The 14,425-nt window shown below is 39.0% G+C and overlaps 1 protein-coding gene across 15 annotated transcripts in view; it reads left to right on the top strand.

Annotated features, from left to right (window-relative positions):
- The window catches only part of ADGRG6 (adhesion G protein-coupled receptor G6), a 111,110-nt gene that overhangs the window by 40,930 nt on the left and 55,755 nt on the right, over nt 1-14,425 (top strand). For all 15 annotated transcript variants that reach the window (XM_086877350.1, XM_086877355.1, XM_086877348.1 and 12 more), the window contains exons 3-5: nt 1,292-1,633; nt 7,308-7,928; nt 12,727-12,795. In XM_086877350.1, the coding sequence (XP_086733476.1) occupies nt 1,292-1,633; nt 7,308-7,928; nt 12,727-12,795 (1,032 nt within the window). The remainder of the gene's footprint in view (nt 1-1,291; nt 1,634-7,307; nt 7,929-12,726; nt 12,796-14,425) is intronic.

Below are 14,425 nucleotides of genomic sequence, written 5' to 3'. Positions count from 1 at the left end.
ATTCATGCTTTGGAAATAAAAATTATAAAAAACTATAAAAAATATACCTCTCAATTCTAACTGCAGATGTAAATTTAACTAAACTGCATTTTTGGCATGCAACTTCACAGGGTCAGGGTCCATTTGCTTATGCCAAACACCATTTAAATGTGACTGAAAAATATCAAGACCCTGACTGGAAAGAAACATCAAGGGCTCCTTGGAGAAATTAGTTGCATTTATTCCTATTCTAAAACTTTTCTGTGTGTAATTTACACTCGAAATCTTTTTAACTTGTTTTTAGTTTGGTCAACTAATAATGCATATTTTTTCATCCTTGTAGGACTTGACACAGGATTGTGGCTTGATGAAATGTTTGCAGAGTAATTCAGCATAAATGGGCCAGTTAGTTTCTTTGGTTATCTCTTGGGGATATTCAGTTCCCACCTATTTTGTTCAGTGCTGCTTTGGCAAACTGTAACAGATTTTAGCAGCAGGCAGTTCACGGTAATTATATCTTATAATACACTAAGTAAATATATGATAAATGAGCAAATGTTAACCAAACATGAAATGCAGCCCTGGGGACTAACTGGGCTTGAAATTCTCATGGGTAAACACAGCAGGTGAGCAAAGGAGTATGACAAATAGGGTAAGAATTTCTTAAAGCCTGACTGCCACAAATATGCCAATGGAGCTGAGTCAGCATGGGAAGAACACAGTAATTTACTGTTGATTCAAAAGCCAGTAGCTCACTGCTACCCTTCTGGGTGATGTGGAATGCATCAGCTGGAAATGCAGATGACTAACCTTCGAGGACTGCTGCTTCTGCTGCTCTTCAGCCCAGTTCTTGTGCTGCTCCTTTCCAGGGACACTTCTCTGGAAACAGTAGCATGTCATAGAGCTTCGGGGATAACCTCCAGTCAGCATCAGACCAGGAGCTAAAAAATGTGAATGATACCAGTCATCTTTTTAGAAGTTGCAGTTTTAGAATTTGCCTTTCTGAATTGAAGAGCATTGCTTTTGCTTTGCCTTTATCAGGCCAGTATATTTAGTAAATATATATATCATGTGCACAAATTATTGCTTAGCAATATAATTTATATTTCTTTGCTATAGGATTTCTTACATAAAATATGCTTTCTCTCTACTATTCCTCCAACATGTTCCCTACTAGAAACAAGGCCTTTTTCTGCCTTTCTTCCTCCCATCTCTATTTTTCTGCATAAAAATACATTTAGTTATTGCGTTGATGGTTACTCTAGGTTACATCTCTGCCTGACCTCCAGCTTTTCTCTGTTTTTATTGTCAGCTCATGGATGCTATGACTGTAGGACCGTGCTCACTGACCCCTCTGGAGTTTTCACTTCTCCATGCTTCCCCAGTGACTATCCCAACAGCCAAGCGTGCAAGTGGATCATCCGAGCACCTCATGGATTTATCATACAGCTAACATTTATTGATTTCGACATTGAAGAAGCTCCGGGCTGCATTTATGATTCACTGACATTAGACAATGGAGAAAGCCCAATGAACCTTTGTGGCATCACTGCCAAAGGATTATCCTATAATTCTACCGGAAATGAAATGATTGTGTCATTTAAAAGTGACTTCAGTATCCAGAAGAAAGGTTTTAATGCCAGCTATATACGAAGTAAGTCCAAAGCATTTCATCCCATTATAGATATTGTAAAGAAATGTGCTATAAGGATTAGAATGGCACTTCCCAAAGGAATTAAGTCCTCCATGAGAAGAGAATGAATGGGTGAGGCTGCACTTCACAGGGTTACCTTGTATCTTTTATAAGCTAATTTATTTTTCTTTGGATCAAAATTACTTTATTTCAGGACATGACAGGAAATGTCTTAGAAAAACTTTTCACGTGCAAAGATTTTAGGCCTAACAGTTCTCTCCCTGCCAAATTATGCTGGAGGATTTGGAAGCAGGATACGCATCCTTCAGGCCAGCATACCTGCAGAGAGACGTAGAAACTTGAAGCAGAGCATGAGAGGGAACCTAGCAGAGCCAGAGAGATGAGCCTGCACCTCTGGCCCAGTGTAACTCCCAGCAGTGGGGAGAAGTTTGTGCAGAAAGCAGAACTTCTCATAGTTCATCCAGCCTCTGGAACAAACTCCCAGGGATGAACTGACATTGCAAAACGGCTACCTGTCATTCCAGTTCCCTGACCTTTCTTTCCCTTCCCTAAATATGTAGCAATGTTTTAAAAAGACACTCATGCTTTTTTCCCTAGAAGATAAGCAAGCACACAAATGATTTCTGATTGGTGTTTGGCTTCTTGTTAAGCACATTAATTAGGATTAATTAGACAGTAAATTAGACAGTAAAGGGCAGTTAGGTAACAAAGGGCATTAGGACAGTCACAGAGAGACCCCATGTGTGGCTGACCATTCCACCTCAGGGTTATAGTTTCCAGTTGCATGCTCTCAGTATTCTCAGCATTATTCTTCAGTATGCTCTCAGTATGCTCTTTCTTTTTGTAATGGTTGCACACCTTAAACTGAACACTAGTATTGCATTTAGCCTTTATATTATTGTAGCACAGCTATGTTCTGCAGGCTGGCTGGCTGTGAAACACAAAGCAGGGAAGTTTGGCAGTTCTCTCTTCAGTCACAAGCACATCTTCCACATGATTATTTAAAAATATTTATTACACATTTCATATATTTTAAAATAATTAAGATAGTAAATCCCAGGAATCATAAGACAAAAGTAGGAGTGTGATGACTGTGTAATCAAAATCTGTGTGCAGTCCTGAAAAAAAAAAGGTAACATCACAGAGGAGCTAAAAATACTTGTCTCTACTGAGGTCCTTTCATACTGACAAAATAATGTAGTAATAATTGTAGGAGCACATGTTTTCTTATGAAAGTCAAAGCAAATTTTCTGAAAGGCTTCTCTATTTGAAATTAACAAAACTCTTGCTGTTTGGAAGAAGTTGTAAAATCAAGTGATTCATAAAAACTCATGTTCAGTCAGATTATGCAAAATTATTTATTTCTTTATTCTTCTTCAATATTTTAATGTTTAAGTATGACTTAAGAGATAAGTTACAATCAGAATTAAAAGATGCAATGCTGACCTCAGCTGTGTTTAATAAGGAGAGGAAAGGTCCACAAACATAGGCAGAGAACCCTTTGTGTCTATGAACCTACAGTGATGTATTGTTATGGAAGCAAGAGCATTACCTCCATGACAAATAGAATAGTACCTTTTGCTCATGAACAGCACCATCAAAATTAAATAGTCTTGGAAGACAGCCTTTCCTTTTGAAAAAGGCTATTCTCCAGTGTGAGTAAAACTTCACCAGTGACTCATATCTTAATGTTTCACATATATATTAATTCAGAAGCTCTGTGTTAAGGCTTGCTGCTAAGCAGCTAGGTTGAGGCTGGCTTCATTTGGTTTCATTACTCCAAATGTGTAACTCTCACCTGACATCTTGATTTTGACTGTGGATGCTGGGAGAGCTGTCTGCATTCCTCTAGGGCAGATTATGACTCCATTCTACTTATTGCTAACAGCTGTGTAATTGTGTTACTTTCAGAACATAGTTGGAGACAAAGATCATAGTAAAGCTTAACCTGGAAATGGATACAGAACAGGGTCTTGGAAAAGGGATCATAACGTACTGCTTTCCTTTCAAGTTATAAATGCATGTGGGAAATAGGATATCAGTGTGCACACACACTGAAATGACAACACATCCACATGGCAGATGTCAGCACTGTGCTCTGCTATGCTTGCAGAGTTCCCAAAGCCATCCAAAAAATTGCACACCCCTTCACTTCAGGTCATGTGTAAAACTGCACACCCCCTCACTTCACATGAAGTTTCAAAGCTTGTACTTCAAGCTGACACCATCTTTAGCTACTAAAAATGTGATAAGGGAGCAAGAGCATTAATTTCTCACAGAACTAAGGGAATGCTGTTACATTTTTTTCATTTCTCAGAAATTATAACGATAAATGATAAAATTATGATAAAATGATAAAATTAATTGATAAAATTATTTGTTCCACTTTGAATTTCACAAAGTAATACAAAGTTGGGAAGTCAAAGGCCATTCAAAGACACACAATTGGCTATACAGAAATGTAGTTTAAAAAGACATTAGTGGTGCATACATCTTAATATGCAGTATGTACACAGGACAGCTTGAATGTGGGGAAAGTCAGACATAAGAGAGTGAGTTGTGGGAGGGTATTTGGGAATAGAACAGCTTTTGTGTGACTGCTCAGTTTTATGTAAGTTTCAAACTGAGTTTTGCGGTGTCCTGTTGTCTGTATCAAATTGGCCACCCACACAAATGTTAGTTTCCTGCTTGCCACCTCCTGCAACACACCAGTAGCAGATGGATGGGCCATATCCTCAGCTGCAGCAAACCAATCCAACTTTGGAGTCTTAGAGGAATTATGTCAATTTACACCAGCTGAAGAGCTTTCATGGTAAATAATTTCCTAGTAACACTCAACTGTGTGAGCAATAACTCCACCAGTAAGTAGAAGTCAGTCATCAAAAGGGGAAGAAGGAGAGCAACAGACCTTTGTTAGTACATAAATGCTTGAGGCAATTTAGCATACTGTTAAGAAGGACAGCAGCAGTCCAGATTAAAAGTACAATTCACTGAGGTAGCAACAAAACACTCCCAAACACACTTGGTATGTGGACACTTGCAGGCCTCATTTAAGTTTGACACATTTCTTCCAGCATCAGTGACAGGGTAGATGAAAGCAGGGGAGCTAGAAACAGCAGAAGGCATCTCTTAAACACCAGACTATACTGAGAAGCCCATCAGCTGGCAGGAGACCAGTGTTCCCTGCAAGGGGTTGTAAAATAGAGCCTAAGGACCCCTGGCTTGCTTGTGTGTGAAGGGGTGTATGAGATGTGAGACAGTGAGATGCAAGTAAGGTAGGTGTTTGTATGTTCTTCATAAGAAAATGTGTCAAAAGACCCCATCCCAATGTAATCCCGTTATCACAGAACAGTCTGAGTTGGAAGGGGCCCAGATAAATCATCTAGCCCAGCTCTGGAGTGAGTGGCCTACACAGGGATCAAACCCACGACCCTGGCATTATTAGCACCATCCTCTAACCAATTGAGCTCATCTGAGGATCTTCCTAAGAGAAAAAATTTAACATCATTCTGAAAGCATTCTGAAACACCTGGATGAGTATTCCAAGAGTATATGTATATTCTTCCTCAGAGAATAACCAGATAATAAATAATATAAATAAATAAATAATCAGAGAATATTATCTGATACTAACATTTAAATTCATCAGTATGATGACTGACTATGCAACAGCAACAAGGAAAGAGATCTGCACTTAATACTGATGGCAGGATTCAGTTTTCTCTATGTGGACAAAATTCTTGTCAGTTTTTTCAGTATACGAGGAAGCTAGTGGTTAAATCTGTACAAAAATACAGCAAAACTAAGTAGACTTCTTCAGTATGGGTGCAAAGTCCTTCCCATTTATTTCTCTTTCTGTACTGCTTAAATGTGACCAGGTGGTCTGTAACTTTTGTGTACACCTGGTCTGGATATTGCTCATATAAATAAGCTTTCTTCTTTTTCGAGTCTTGAATCCTTATGCTTCTTCTGGAACACTTTCCATGTTACGTAAAGGAGTTTACAGTATAATTAACCTGCTAAAAAATGCCCTGTTTTCAATGGAGAGTTGAACGCATTTTCTATCTATAAAGTTGTTACAGCACGCTTTTTCCCTTGGGAAGAAAAATAAATCTATGAAGCAAATCCAGTAACTATAAAAGCCCAGTATTTTTCTCTGTTCCCTCCCATTATGCAGTTACTGGGTTGGCAGATAATGTGAAATGCTTTATGTTACTTCACTATGTAATATATTGGTCAAATTATGTTCCTGTGTATATCCAAATATGGTAGTTTGGAGCTCAGAGTCTTCGCAAGCCTCTGGCAAAGGGAACTTGCAGTACCACAGACAAAACAGAATCCTTATCCACTATATATCTGTCTTTTCTCTGCCATGACAGTCATCCGTCCCTTGTGTCTCACACTCTTGAATCTGAAAGGGTTTTATTTCATTCTGAGAAGAGAATAGGTGTACTAATTAGTTTAAGTGATGGGACATCACTAAAAAATCCCAAAGGAGATTGGGAATTAATTACTGTGGCACTTAATCTTCAGGTTCTGCCGGAAACAGTTTCACTTCCAGCATACACACTGTGAAAATGTCTAAGAGGTAGCAGACATTTGCAGGAGATAGGAGAGCCAGAGGTAAAACCAGGAGCTGTTGCAATCTGTACCAGACACCTTTTCATCCTCTGCTACCTCTGGTAGCTGGAAATTTTTGGTGGAGAAATTGGCTGGAAGAACTGTGCTGCCATAAATGTGCCAATAAAACTGAGCATATTAACTTTTTTTTTTTTTGAAAAATAACGTTCTCTGACATACAGTGAACAGAATTGTAATTCGTGGAGAAAAAGTTTGTGTCACGTGATGCTTTCTCATTTGGTGGCTGCCATTTTGCCCATGCAAATGAGAATACTTAACAACAATTAGAGCAATTCTGCCTAAATACCCTTCCAGCAATACGTAAATTGCTGTAGGACTAGCAATTTCTAGATACTTGTGCAAAGTCCAAAACTGTTGACCCAACTGTTAGGAAATGGAAACAGCTTGGATAGAAATATTTATGAGCACACAATTGTAGTATTCGACCAGAAAACTGCTGGGGACAAAATGAGAAGATGCCTAATGCTGTGCAGAAATACCCATTAGCTAAATTCAGCAACAAAATGCTTCAATTTGCCAAGGAATGTAATGGGGGCTTTCTTCTATTGCAATATTTAAAAGAAGGAAGGTCTGAACTTCACTGATGTAATGCAGTCATGCAGATAAGAAATTAAAATAATGTATCTTAAAAGCAAGTCATACTGTGTTTTTCAAATAACTGGTTTATTCCATTGCTTAATGCATCCTTACTAGATGAAAGAGAAGTAATTTTTATTAAGTGAGCTGAAGCAGAGTTGGAGGTCAGTAGGTAATATGTCCTAATATTGCTCTTAACCAGCTCATGGGGTTGTTAACTGGGTGTCACACAGCATTCTCTGTGCCACCGAAAGGATCTCTGCGTATTTACAGCTGAGTGCACTCCCAAGTCAAATTCCCCTTGGTGTGTGCTGTTGGTATATCCCAGTGATAAAAACGACCTGATGAATGTTTGATTTAATGAATATTACTTTAACCCCTGCTGCCAGTCTGCCTTTATTCCTATGTGATGAATTTTTTTGTTGTTGTTAATTTACTTATCTGCTCTTGGTTCTAGTTGCTGTGTCTCTGAGGAATCAGAAAGTCATCATTCCCCAGGTTCCTGACATCGATGATGTGTCTGTGGCAGAGACTGTCTCAGTGCCAGAGCTCAGACAGTTTACGCTGTGCTTTGAAGCAACCAAGGGCAACAGCGATGACAACGACGACTGGAAGGTTTTCTCCTACACTGATGCATTGTTGAGAGAGCTCTTCAGCTTCGGGAAGACCACAAAAGGCCATTTTCTGTCCATCTCAGGCACACAGTGCATCCTAAAGAATGCATTGCCCCGAAATGCAGAGTTTTTCACTGGAACCTTTCAGCAGCTGTGTGTTGTATGGGACAGCTTCTTGGGCACTGTAGGTGTATATGCCAAAAGCACCTATCACGTAGTGGACTGTCCAGAGATCTTTGACAAGGTTATCCCTGGAAATGGGAGGCTGGTGCTGGGCTCTAACAGCAATGAAGTGAGCTCTCTAAATGGGGACATTTACAACTTCCGCCTCTGGAATTTCACCATGAATGCGCAAACACTGGCCAACCTCAGCTGCGATGTGAAAGGAAACATTGTAGACTGGGAAAATGAATTCTGGAGTATTCCAACTTCAGCACTGAAAGCAGAAAACAATTTGAGTTGTGGTGGGTATGCCTTGCCAAAACTTTTTTTGCATATTTCCCCCCCACACTCCTGTATTGTGCTGAACATATCACATATCAAGATGGGAAAAAAAAAATGAGAGCATTCCCGTGAAAGAAAAATAGCAAGGTCTTACCTTTATTAGAGTTTAGCTCAACTCTTGCCATACACAGAGGCTTTGAAAGGGTATGGAGTTGATTCTTTAAAGGAAAAGAACAAGTCCCCTAGGTGTATTGAGTTGCTGCTGGAAATGATCTGCAGATCTAAGATTTCCTAAACACTCCTTATTGGCTCATGCAAAAGCGGGGCTAACAGCAGGTACCTGCTAGCCTCAAATAAGATTCCTGTGGTCTCAGGAGAAAATAAATGTACCTTAGCTAATTAATTACTAAATATTTTTGTACCTGCCCTTTGGCCCTTTGATTAGCCAGAGGAGCCCATGGTGTATATGCAGAGCCAGCAAAAAGCAGTGACAAAAGCAGGGCATAGGAGACAGGAACCTAGAAGAAAATATTAAATTAGAAGAGGTGGACAGGAATGAAGGTCTTGAGATCAAAATCAGGAGATTTTTTTCTTCATGATGACATATCATCAGTCCTTTTTTTAACTGGTACTTACTGAAGTTTGTTTGATTTTTTTTTTTCTGTAGATTACTCCAGAAGATAAATTTCAATACATTTACCAGCTTATTCTCATTTTATGGCTCAGACACTTGATTCACATAAAAGTCCTGGAGTGTTTTTTGTGTATGTGACAGAGCATCTGTCAGCATTCTGAGAATTCTTAGTTTGGAAGAGAAGCTGCCATTACTAAGGCATGCTAGTTTATGTATCTAATAGCTCATGAGGGATTAAGGTGGCTAAAAAGGTGCTTTGCTTGCTTTACTGTACTCATATCAAAGTGTGGGATATTCATTCATAGCTAGAACTACTGAGAAAGATGTCAAAATGCCTCTGCTAAAAATACTTAAGCAACACCTGTATAAAACCACAAGCAACTAGGTGCCTTTGCCTTTCTACCAGAACTAAGAAAAGGCTGATCTGACCATGACTGATGAAGGTGTTCTGGACAAAAAAAGTTCTATTTCATCGGTACAAACTGATCTGATAGAGAATAACTTCCCAGAAAATCATATTCTTCTTACACTGTTACTCCATGATGTCACCATAACACTTTTACCAAACAATGTATCTCTGTAAAAGCTGATCTCGTTTAATTTTGACTGGAGTAGGAGTCTTGTTTTGTTTTTTTTTCTGTTAAAGACTGTACAATCCTAAGACACAAATATAATATCACAGCTGTGGTCATAGAAACAGCAGAATTATTTTAACTCCACAGCTTTATTCTGTGAGACATGAGCGATCAATAGTTTTCCTGCAGCAGAACATTGTTTCAGAAAAAAATATATTAATGTTTTTGCTTTAGGCCCAGTATCTATACAAGTAATTTAAAATGTATCTACATATAAACATTGTTGTTGCCTCTAAATAAGCCTGTGAGGAAACTGACTCACAAGCCAGTCTTTTTCATTCCTTGATGTGAAATCACCCTCTGTGATACAGGCTTTCCTGAGCCAGAGTAAAAGAAAATTCTGGGTTCAGTGCCATTTCAAAGATGGTTACTAAACCCAGAGATTAAATTGTTAGAATTGTCTTCCCTTCCTTCTCTCAAGTAAAAGCCTTCTTTGTAAAACCAGCCTTCAACAGGAGAGTCGATGAGTCAGGCTATCAACCATGAATACACCACTGACATTGGGGAGCTGACTCTGATTAGGCTTCATTTAACAGCAGTGAATGGATTTATGCAGAAAAGAGTTTTTCACACAGCTCCAATAATGCTTCACCAGGAAGTGGCTTGTAACTTCAAAAAAAAAAAGCAAACTAAGCATTTAGAAGCAATCTCAACATATCTTTGCCTGAACAGTACTTATATTTTCAAGAGGTATTATATTCAGGGTTTTTCAGGCAAAGCTTTTACAAGTAGATTTATGGAGCGTAAAACACTGGCAAATTGTTTCAGGTAATCTTTTCATAGTTTTACCTTTTATTAATTTATTCCTTAGACTAATGTTTTCACAGCTGTGCAGTTGTGGTGGTGTGTTTGAATAAGACTTGATAGAATTCCGTTTTTATTGCCATACCTTTGTGTAAATTGCATTTAAAGGTATGCATACACAGCTTAGGTATCCGGATTTATTTTAAAACAAGTAACCTAGGTAGTGATAGATGTATAGCTATTGACCACCAGTTCAGAGTTCAGTGCAGGCAAACTGAGGAGTGTTTAATCAACTTCTGGTTCTGATTCTGAAGCTTGCACTGCCTACAGCTATAGCAGGATATGATCGACTCATTTTAAGGGTAACTTGGCCACGTATCTGTCCATGCCTGCAATGGGTTTTTTTTTCATGTGCATTTCATGTTCATTCCCAAAGGCCAAAGGAATCCTTAATTTCACTCTCAGATTTAACTCAGTGTGGGATGTGTCTGCCTTAGGCAGCTGGGCAATATTTCAGGCTAAGATAATTGCCCTCAGTGCTGTTTATGAGCAGTGGAATCAAAAAGGCTATTCCACAGGTCAGTGCATCTCATGCTGGAAATGATGTCTCAGTGAAGTCAAAGTTCTTTTGCTGTAGGAGTGTCTGTTCCTCTCCACTGGGTATAAAGTCTAGAATCACAAGCAGATATGGATGTCTGAGTTTTAGACATTTGAAGTGAGATGTATTACAATGTGTCTGTAATGTAGTTTCATGGGGTCATGAGTCCTGTCAGCAAACCTGCTCTAGAATAGGCTCCTCTCTTCATGGGTCCACAGGTCCTGCCAGGAATCTTCTCCAGTGCCAGCTTTCCACAGGGTAACAGCCTCCTTCAGGCATCCACCTGCTCTAGCATGGGGTGTTCCACAGGCTGCAGGTGCATCTCCACTTCACTGTAGACATCCAAGGGCTGCAGGTGGATCTCTGCTCCACCATGGACATCCAAGGGCTGCAGGTGGATCTCTGCTCCACCATGGACATCCAAGGGCTGCAGGTGGATCTCTGCTCCACCATGGACATCCAAGGGCTGCAGAGGCACAGCTGCTTCCCCATGGGCTGCAGGGGAATCTGAGCTCCGACACCTGGAGCACCTCCTGCCCCTCCTTCCTCACTGGCCTCGGTGTCTGTGGGAATTTGCTCTCACACATTCTCACTTCTCTCTTGGCTGCAGTTGCTGTTGTGCAGTGAGTTTTCCCCCTTTTAAAATCCATTATCCCAGAGACACTGCCATTGCTGCTTACAGGCTCAGCCTTGGCCAACACATCCATCTTGGAGCCAGCTGGAACTGTCTCCATTTGACATAGGGAAAGCTTCTGTGAGAGGCTTTGCACAGAACTGTCCCTGAAACCCCTTGCTGCCAAACACTTGCCATGCAAACTCAATGCAGTAGTCTTCTGACTTAAATGTTCTGTAAATTTGGATTTATTTTTTTTTTTAGTTTCACCAAATAAAATCACAATCTTGTTTTAAATACTCAGTGAAGAAAATATGAACACCCACAGTATTCATATTCCACATATTCCACAACTCTCAAGTCATCTTTCCATGTTACACAACATTGGTGAAACTTAGAGTGGGTTTTGATATTGACTGTTTAATATTACCAAACTTACTTTAGGAGAAAAAAACCACCTCATTCAAAGGATAGAACATCCTCTCACTTAGAACATCCTTCCTGGGATTCATAACAAGTGTACCAAAAAAGTGAATTTGCCTCTATCTCTTAATCCATTAAAAAAAATGGTGAAATTTAGTATTTGTTAAGGATCACTTGTTTTAAACCACCCTATATTTGTTGGCAATACATGTAGTGGTATCTGTGGCATGATACAATTTCTGTGTCAATGCTCCATGCTTCATTTGTTCTTGCATCACAGGAAATATTTTCTTAGCTATCTTTACAAGCTGATGGGTGGTGGCTATTTAATTTTATGGAAGGATAGTGTGTTTCATGAGAGAACCTCATTGAGTCAATATGATTCTGAAGTGGTAAAGCAAAAGCCAAAAGGGCAAAACTCCTAGTGGGTTCACATTTTGCCAGAGCTCTGTGGTCCCATTATGTTCAACACAGTGTACAAAGGCAGCTGCATCTGCAGCTGAACCTCTGGGATACGTGAAGTGTAATTAATGCAGTTTTGCCAGTTCTTTTTCTGTAGCCATTCTTGTGTGCCTTGGTTTTGTCTCCAGATCATCAAAGTGCAATGCTTGTTGTTATGAATAATTCTGTAGAGATACAGACTTATAACATTATCTGTTTATAAATCATGCATACCAGAACGCTAATCACACCCTCGCCCTGGGCAGAGGAACAAGTTTAATCACCTTTTATCTGGTTGGTGTCTGTCACAGGCAGATTACTCAGAAGTGTGTTCTGGGTAGCCTGTGCTGCAGTAGCAGAGCGTAGTCGCTCTCCCAAAGCATGCCTTGTTATGAAAATCACATAAATCCCATGACCATGCTGACCCCTTTGCTTAAACCCATTTCACAGAGTACACACAAGCTGCATTCCTTTAATGTGAGGTTATTTAGTGAAAGCTAAGAAAACCACGGGAGGCTATGTAAGTGACTCTTAACTTGCAAGTCAGCAGGGTTTTCAGGGATCCCTGAGCCACAACAGAAACTGAAAACTTGTAAGACTTATAGGCAAATGGCAGTGTCAGTTTTGCCACTGAGAGAAATTAGAAAGAGGAATGTGTCACTGCACAATATAATGTGTTTCAGGCTCAGTAACTAACCCTTTCTAAATTATTTGATTTCTTCTTTTAAAGGCTCATACCTAATTCCCTCTTCTTCAATTGAACCAACCAGTTGTGCAAACCTAGGAAGCCTTTGCCAAGGTAAGAAACCCAGATCCTTTTCACAGTTTCATCTTTGGGAAATCTTTATTTGCCTCGGGGTTTTATTCAATTTCTTTTTTATTATCATTTATAAAAGGGTGAGTGGCAATAAAAAATAGCAAGGAAAGGAATTCTTTAGTCTCATCAAGTATGTGGGTGTCCTCTACGTACAGTATGTGGAAAAAATGTGATCAGTCCCTTGATAATACATTTTCCAAATAGCCTTCATTATATCAAAACAGAATTAACTGCTTTCATTTCTTTCTCCACCTCTTTCCCTCCTGCACATTTTCAGAGTAAAATATTAACCAGTATAAGTAGTAGGTAAATCTGTAAAAAAAAAAAGAGCAGATGTAAATAAAAGAACTAGCTTTTATTCAGTTTTTTTCTTCAATGAAGTATTTTGAGGCTAGATACTTTGAGATTATCCGGTAAAATAATTACCATCGAACTGCAAAATGAATCAGCTTTTAGAGAAAGAAACACATGCTAGGGCACTTAGTGATGGATTAATAATGTAAAAATCACCACATAAAAATTCATTAGGTGTTTTTAAAGGTCAGCTCAGTTGAATGCAAGAAATGGGTGAACCCTACAGATTTCCATGTCACATGAATCAGTGGGCATGCAAGGATGATTAATTCTTACTGTTCTGCTCAGATGTTGAAGTTCCATAAAAAGTGTTTGACAAGAGCAACATCAACACACTTACACAATGTCTTCATGAACACAGGCCTTACAATGTGTTGGCATGATTTACTAAACTTTAATTACAGCAGCAACTGCACCAAAAATATCCAGTTTTGTAACCCCTTTCCAGCTGAATGGTGGAAGAAAGAGACAGGAGAGAAAAAATATAAAAGGAGAACAAGAAGTCTCAGAACCTTTCAAAACCAGTATTTATAAGTAAATTTGATATAGTTTAAAAATAAAAGGGAAAATGCACTCTACTTGGAAACCCAGTAAGAGACCTATGACAGCTTTCGGTGTACTTTTCTCAGATTTTCCTGAGATAAATTTGGTTCAGGTTCTTGGAGCTTTTTGTACTGGTCTCCATAGGGAAAGCAAAATGCTATTAATAGCCATACTCAGATTTTAAACAGTAATTCTAAGGCATCATATTCACAAAGCACAGTATGATCTAAATATTACTACTCAAATAGTTTGGGTAAATGAGGCATCCGCAATTATTCAGTATTGGTCTTTTTGTATGTAAAGGGTGCCACTGTATAAATAACTTAGTCCATTCTTTCAGAAGATCTCGAAGTATTTTCCTTCATTAAAATGGCTTAGTATGAAAGGGAGAGAATATCTTTCATAACATAAACTAATATGGCTGCAGAAATGAACACACTTTCAGCTAAACAAGCCTGCTTTTCTCAAAGCCTCATCCTTTGTCCCAGCTTAATTGACTTCTCTAGGAATAGATAGCGCCTCTCATAAAAGATGCTGCCTTTCAAACTTTCCTTCTTAATTTCTTAGACCATCTGTAAAGACTTCAATATAGACTAGGAGTATTTTCACAAAGGTAATACTCTTTCCTTCTCTAAAAAGTGTTTGGTAAAGTGTCCCTTGTATTCTGTTTGTCACTTTGGAATAAGATGCCAGATCAGGTTTATCCCACTTAGCA

Source organism: Cyanistes caeruleus, chromosome 2 (assembly GCF_971803275.1).
Source record: "Cyanistes caeruleus chromosome 2, bCyaCae1.hap1.1, whole genome shotgun sequence".
Lineage (NCBI taxonomy): Eukaryota > Metazoa > Chordata > Aves > Passeriformes > Paridae > Cyanistes > Cyanistes caeruleus.
The sequence above is the reverse complement of the archived record's forward strand: the minus strand, read 5'-3'. Positions and strand labels throughout refer to the sequence as shown.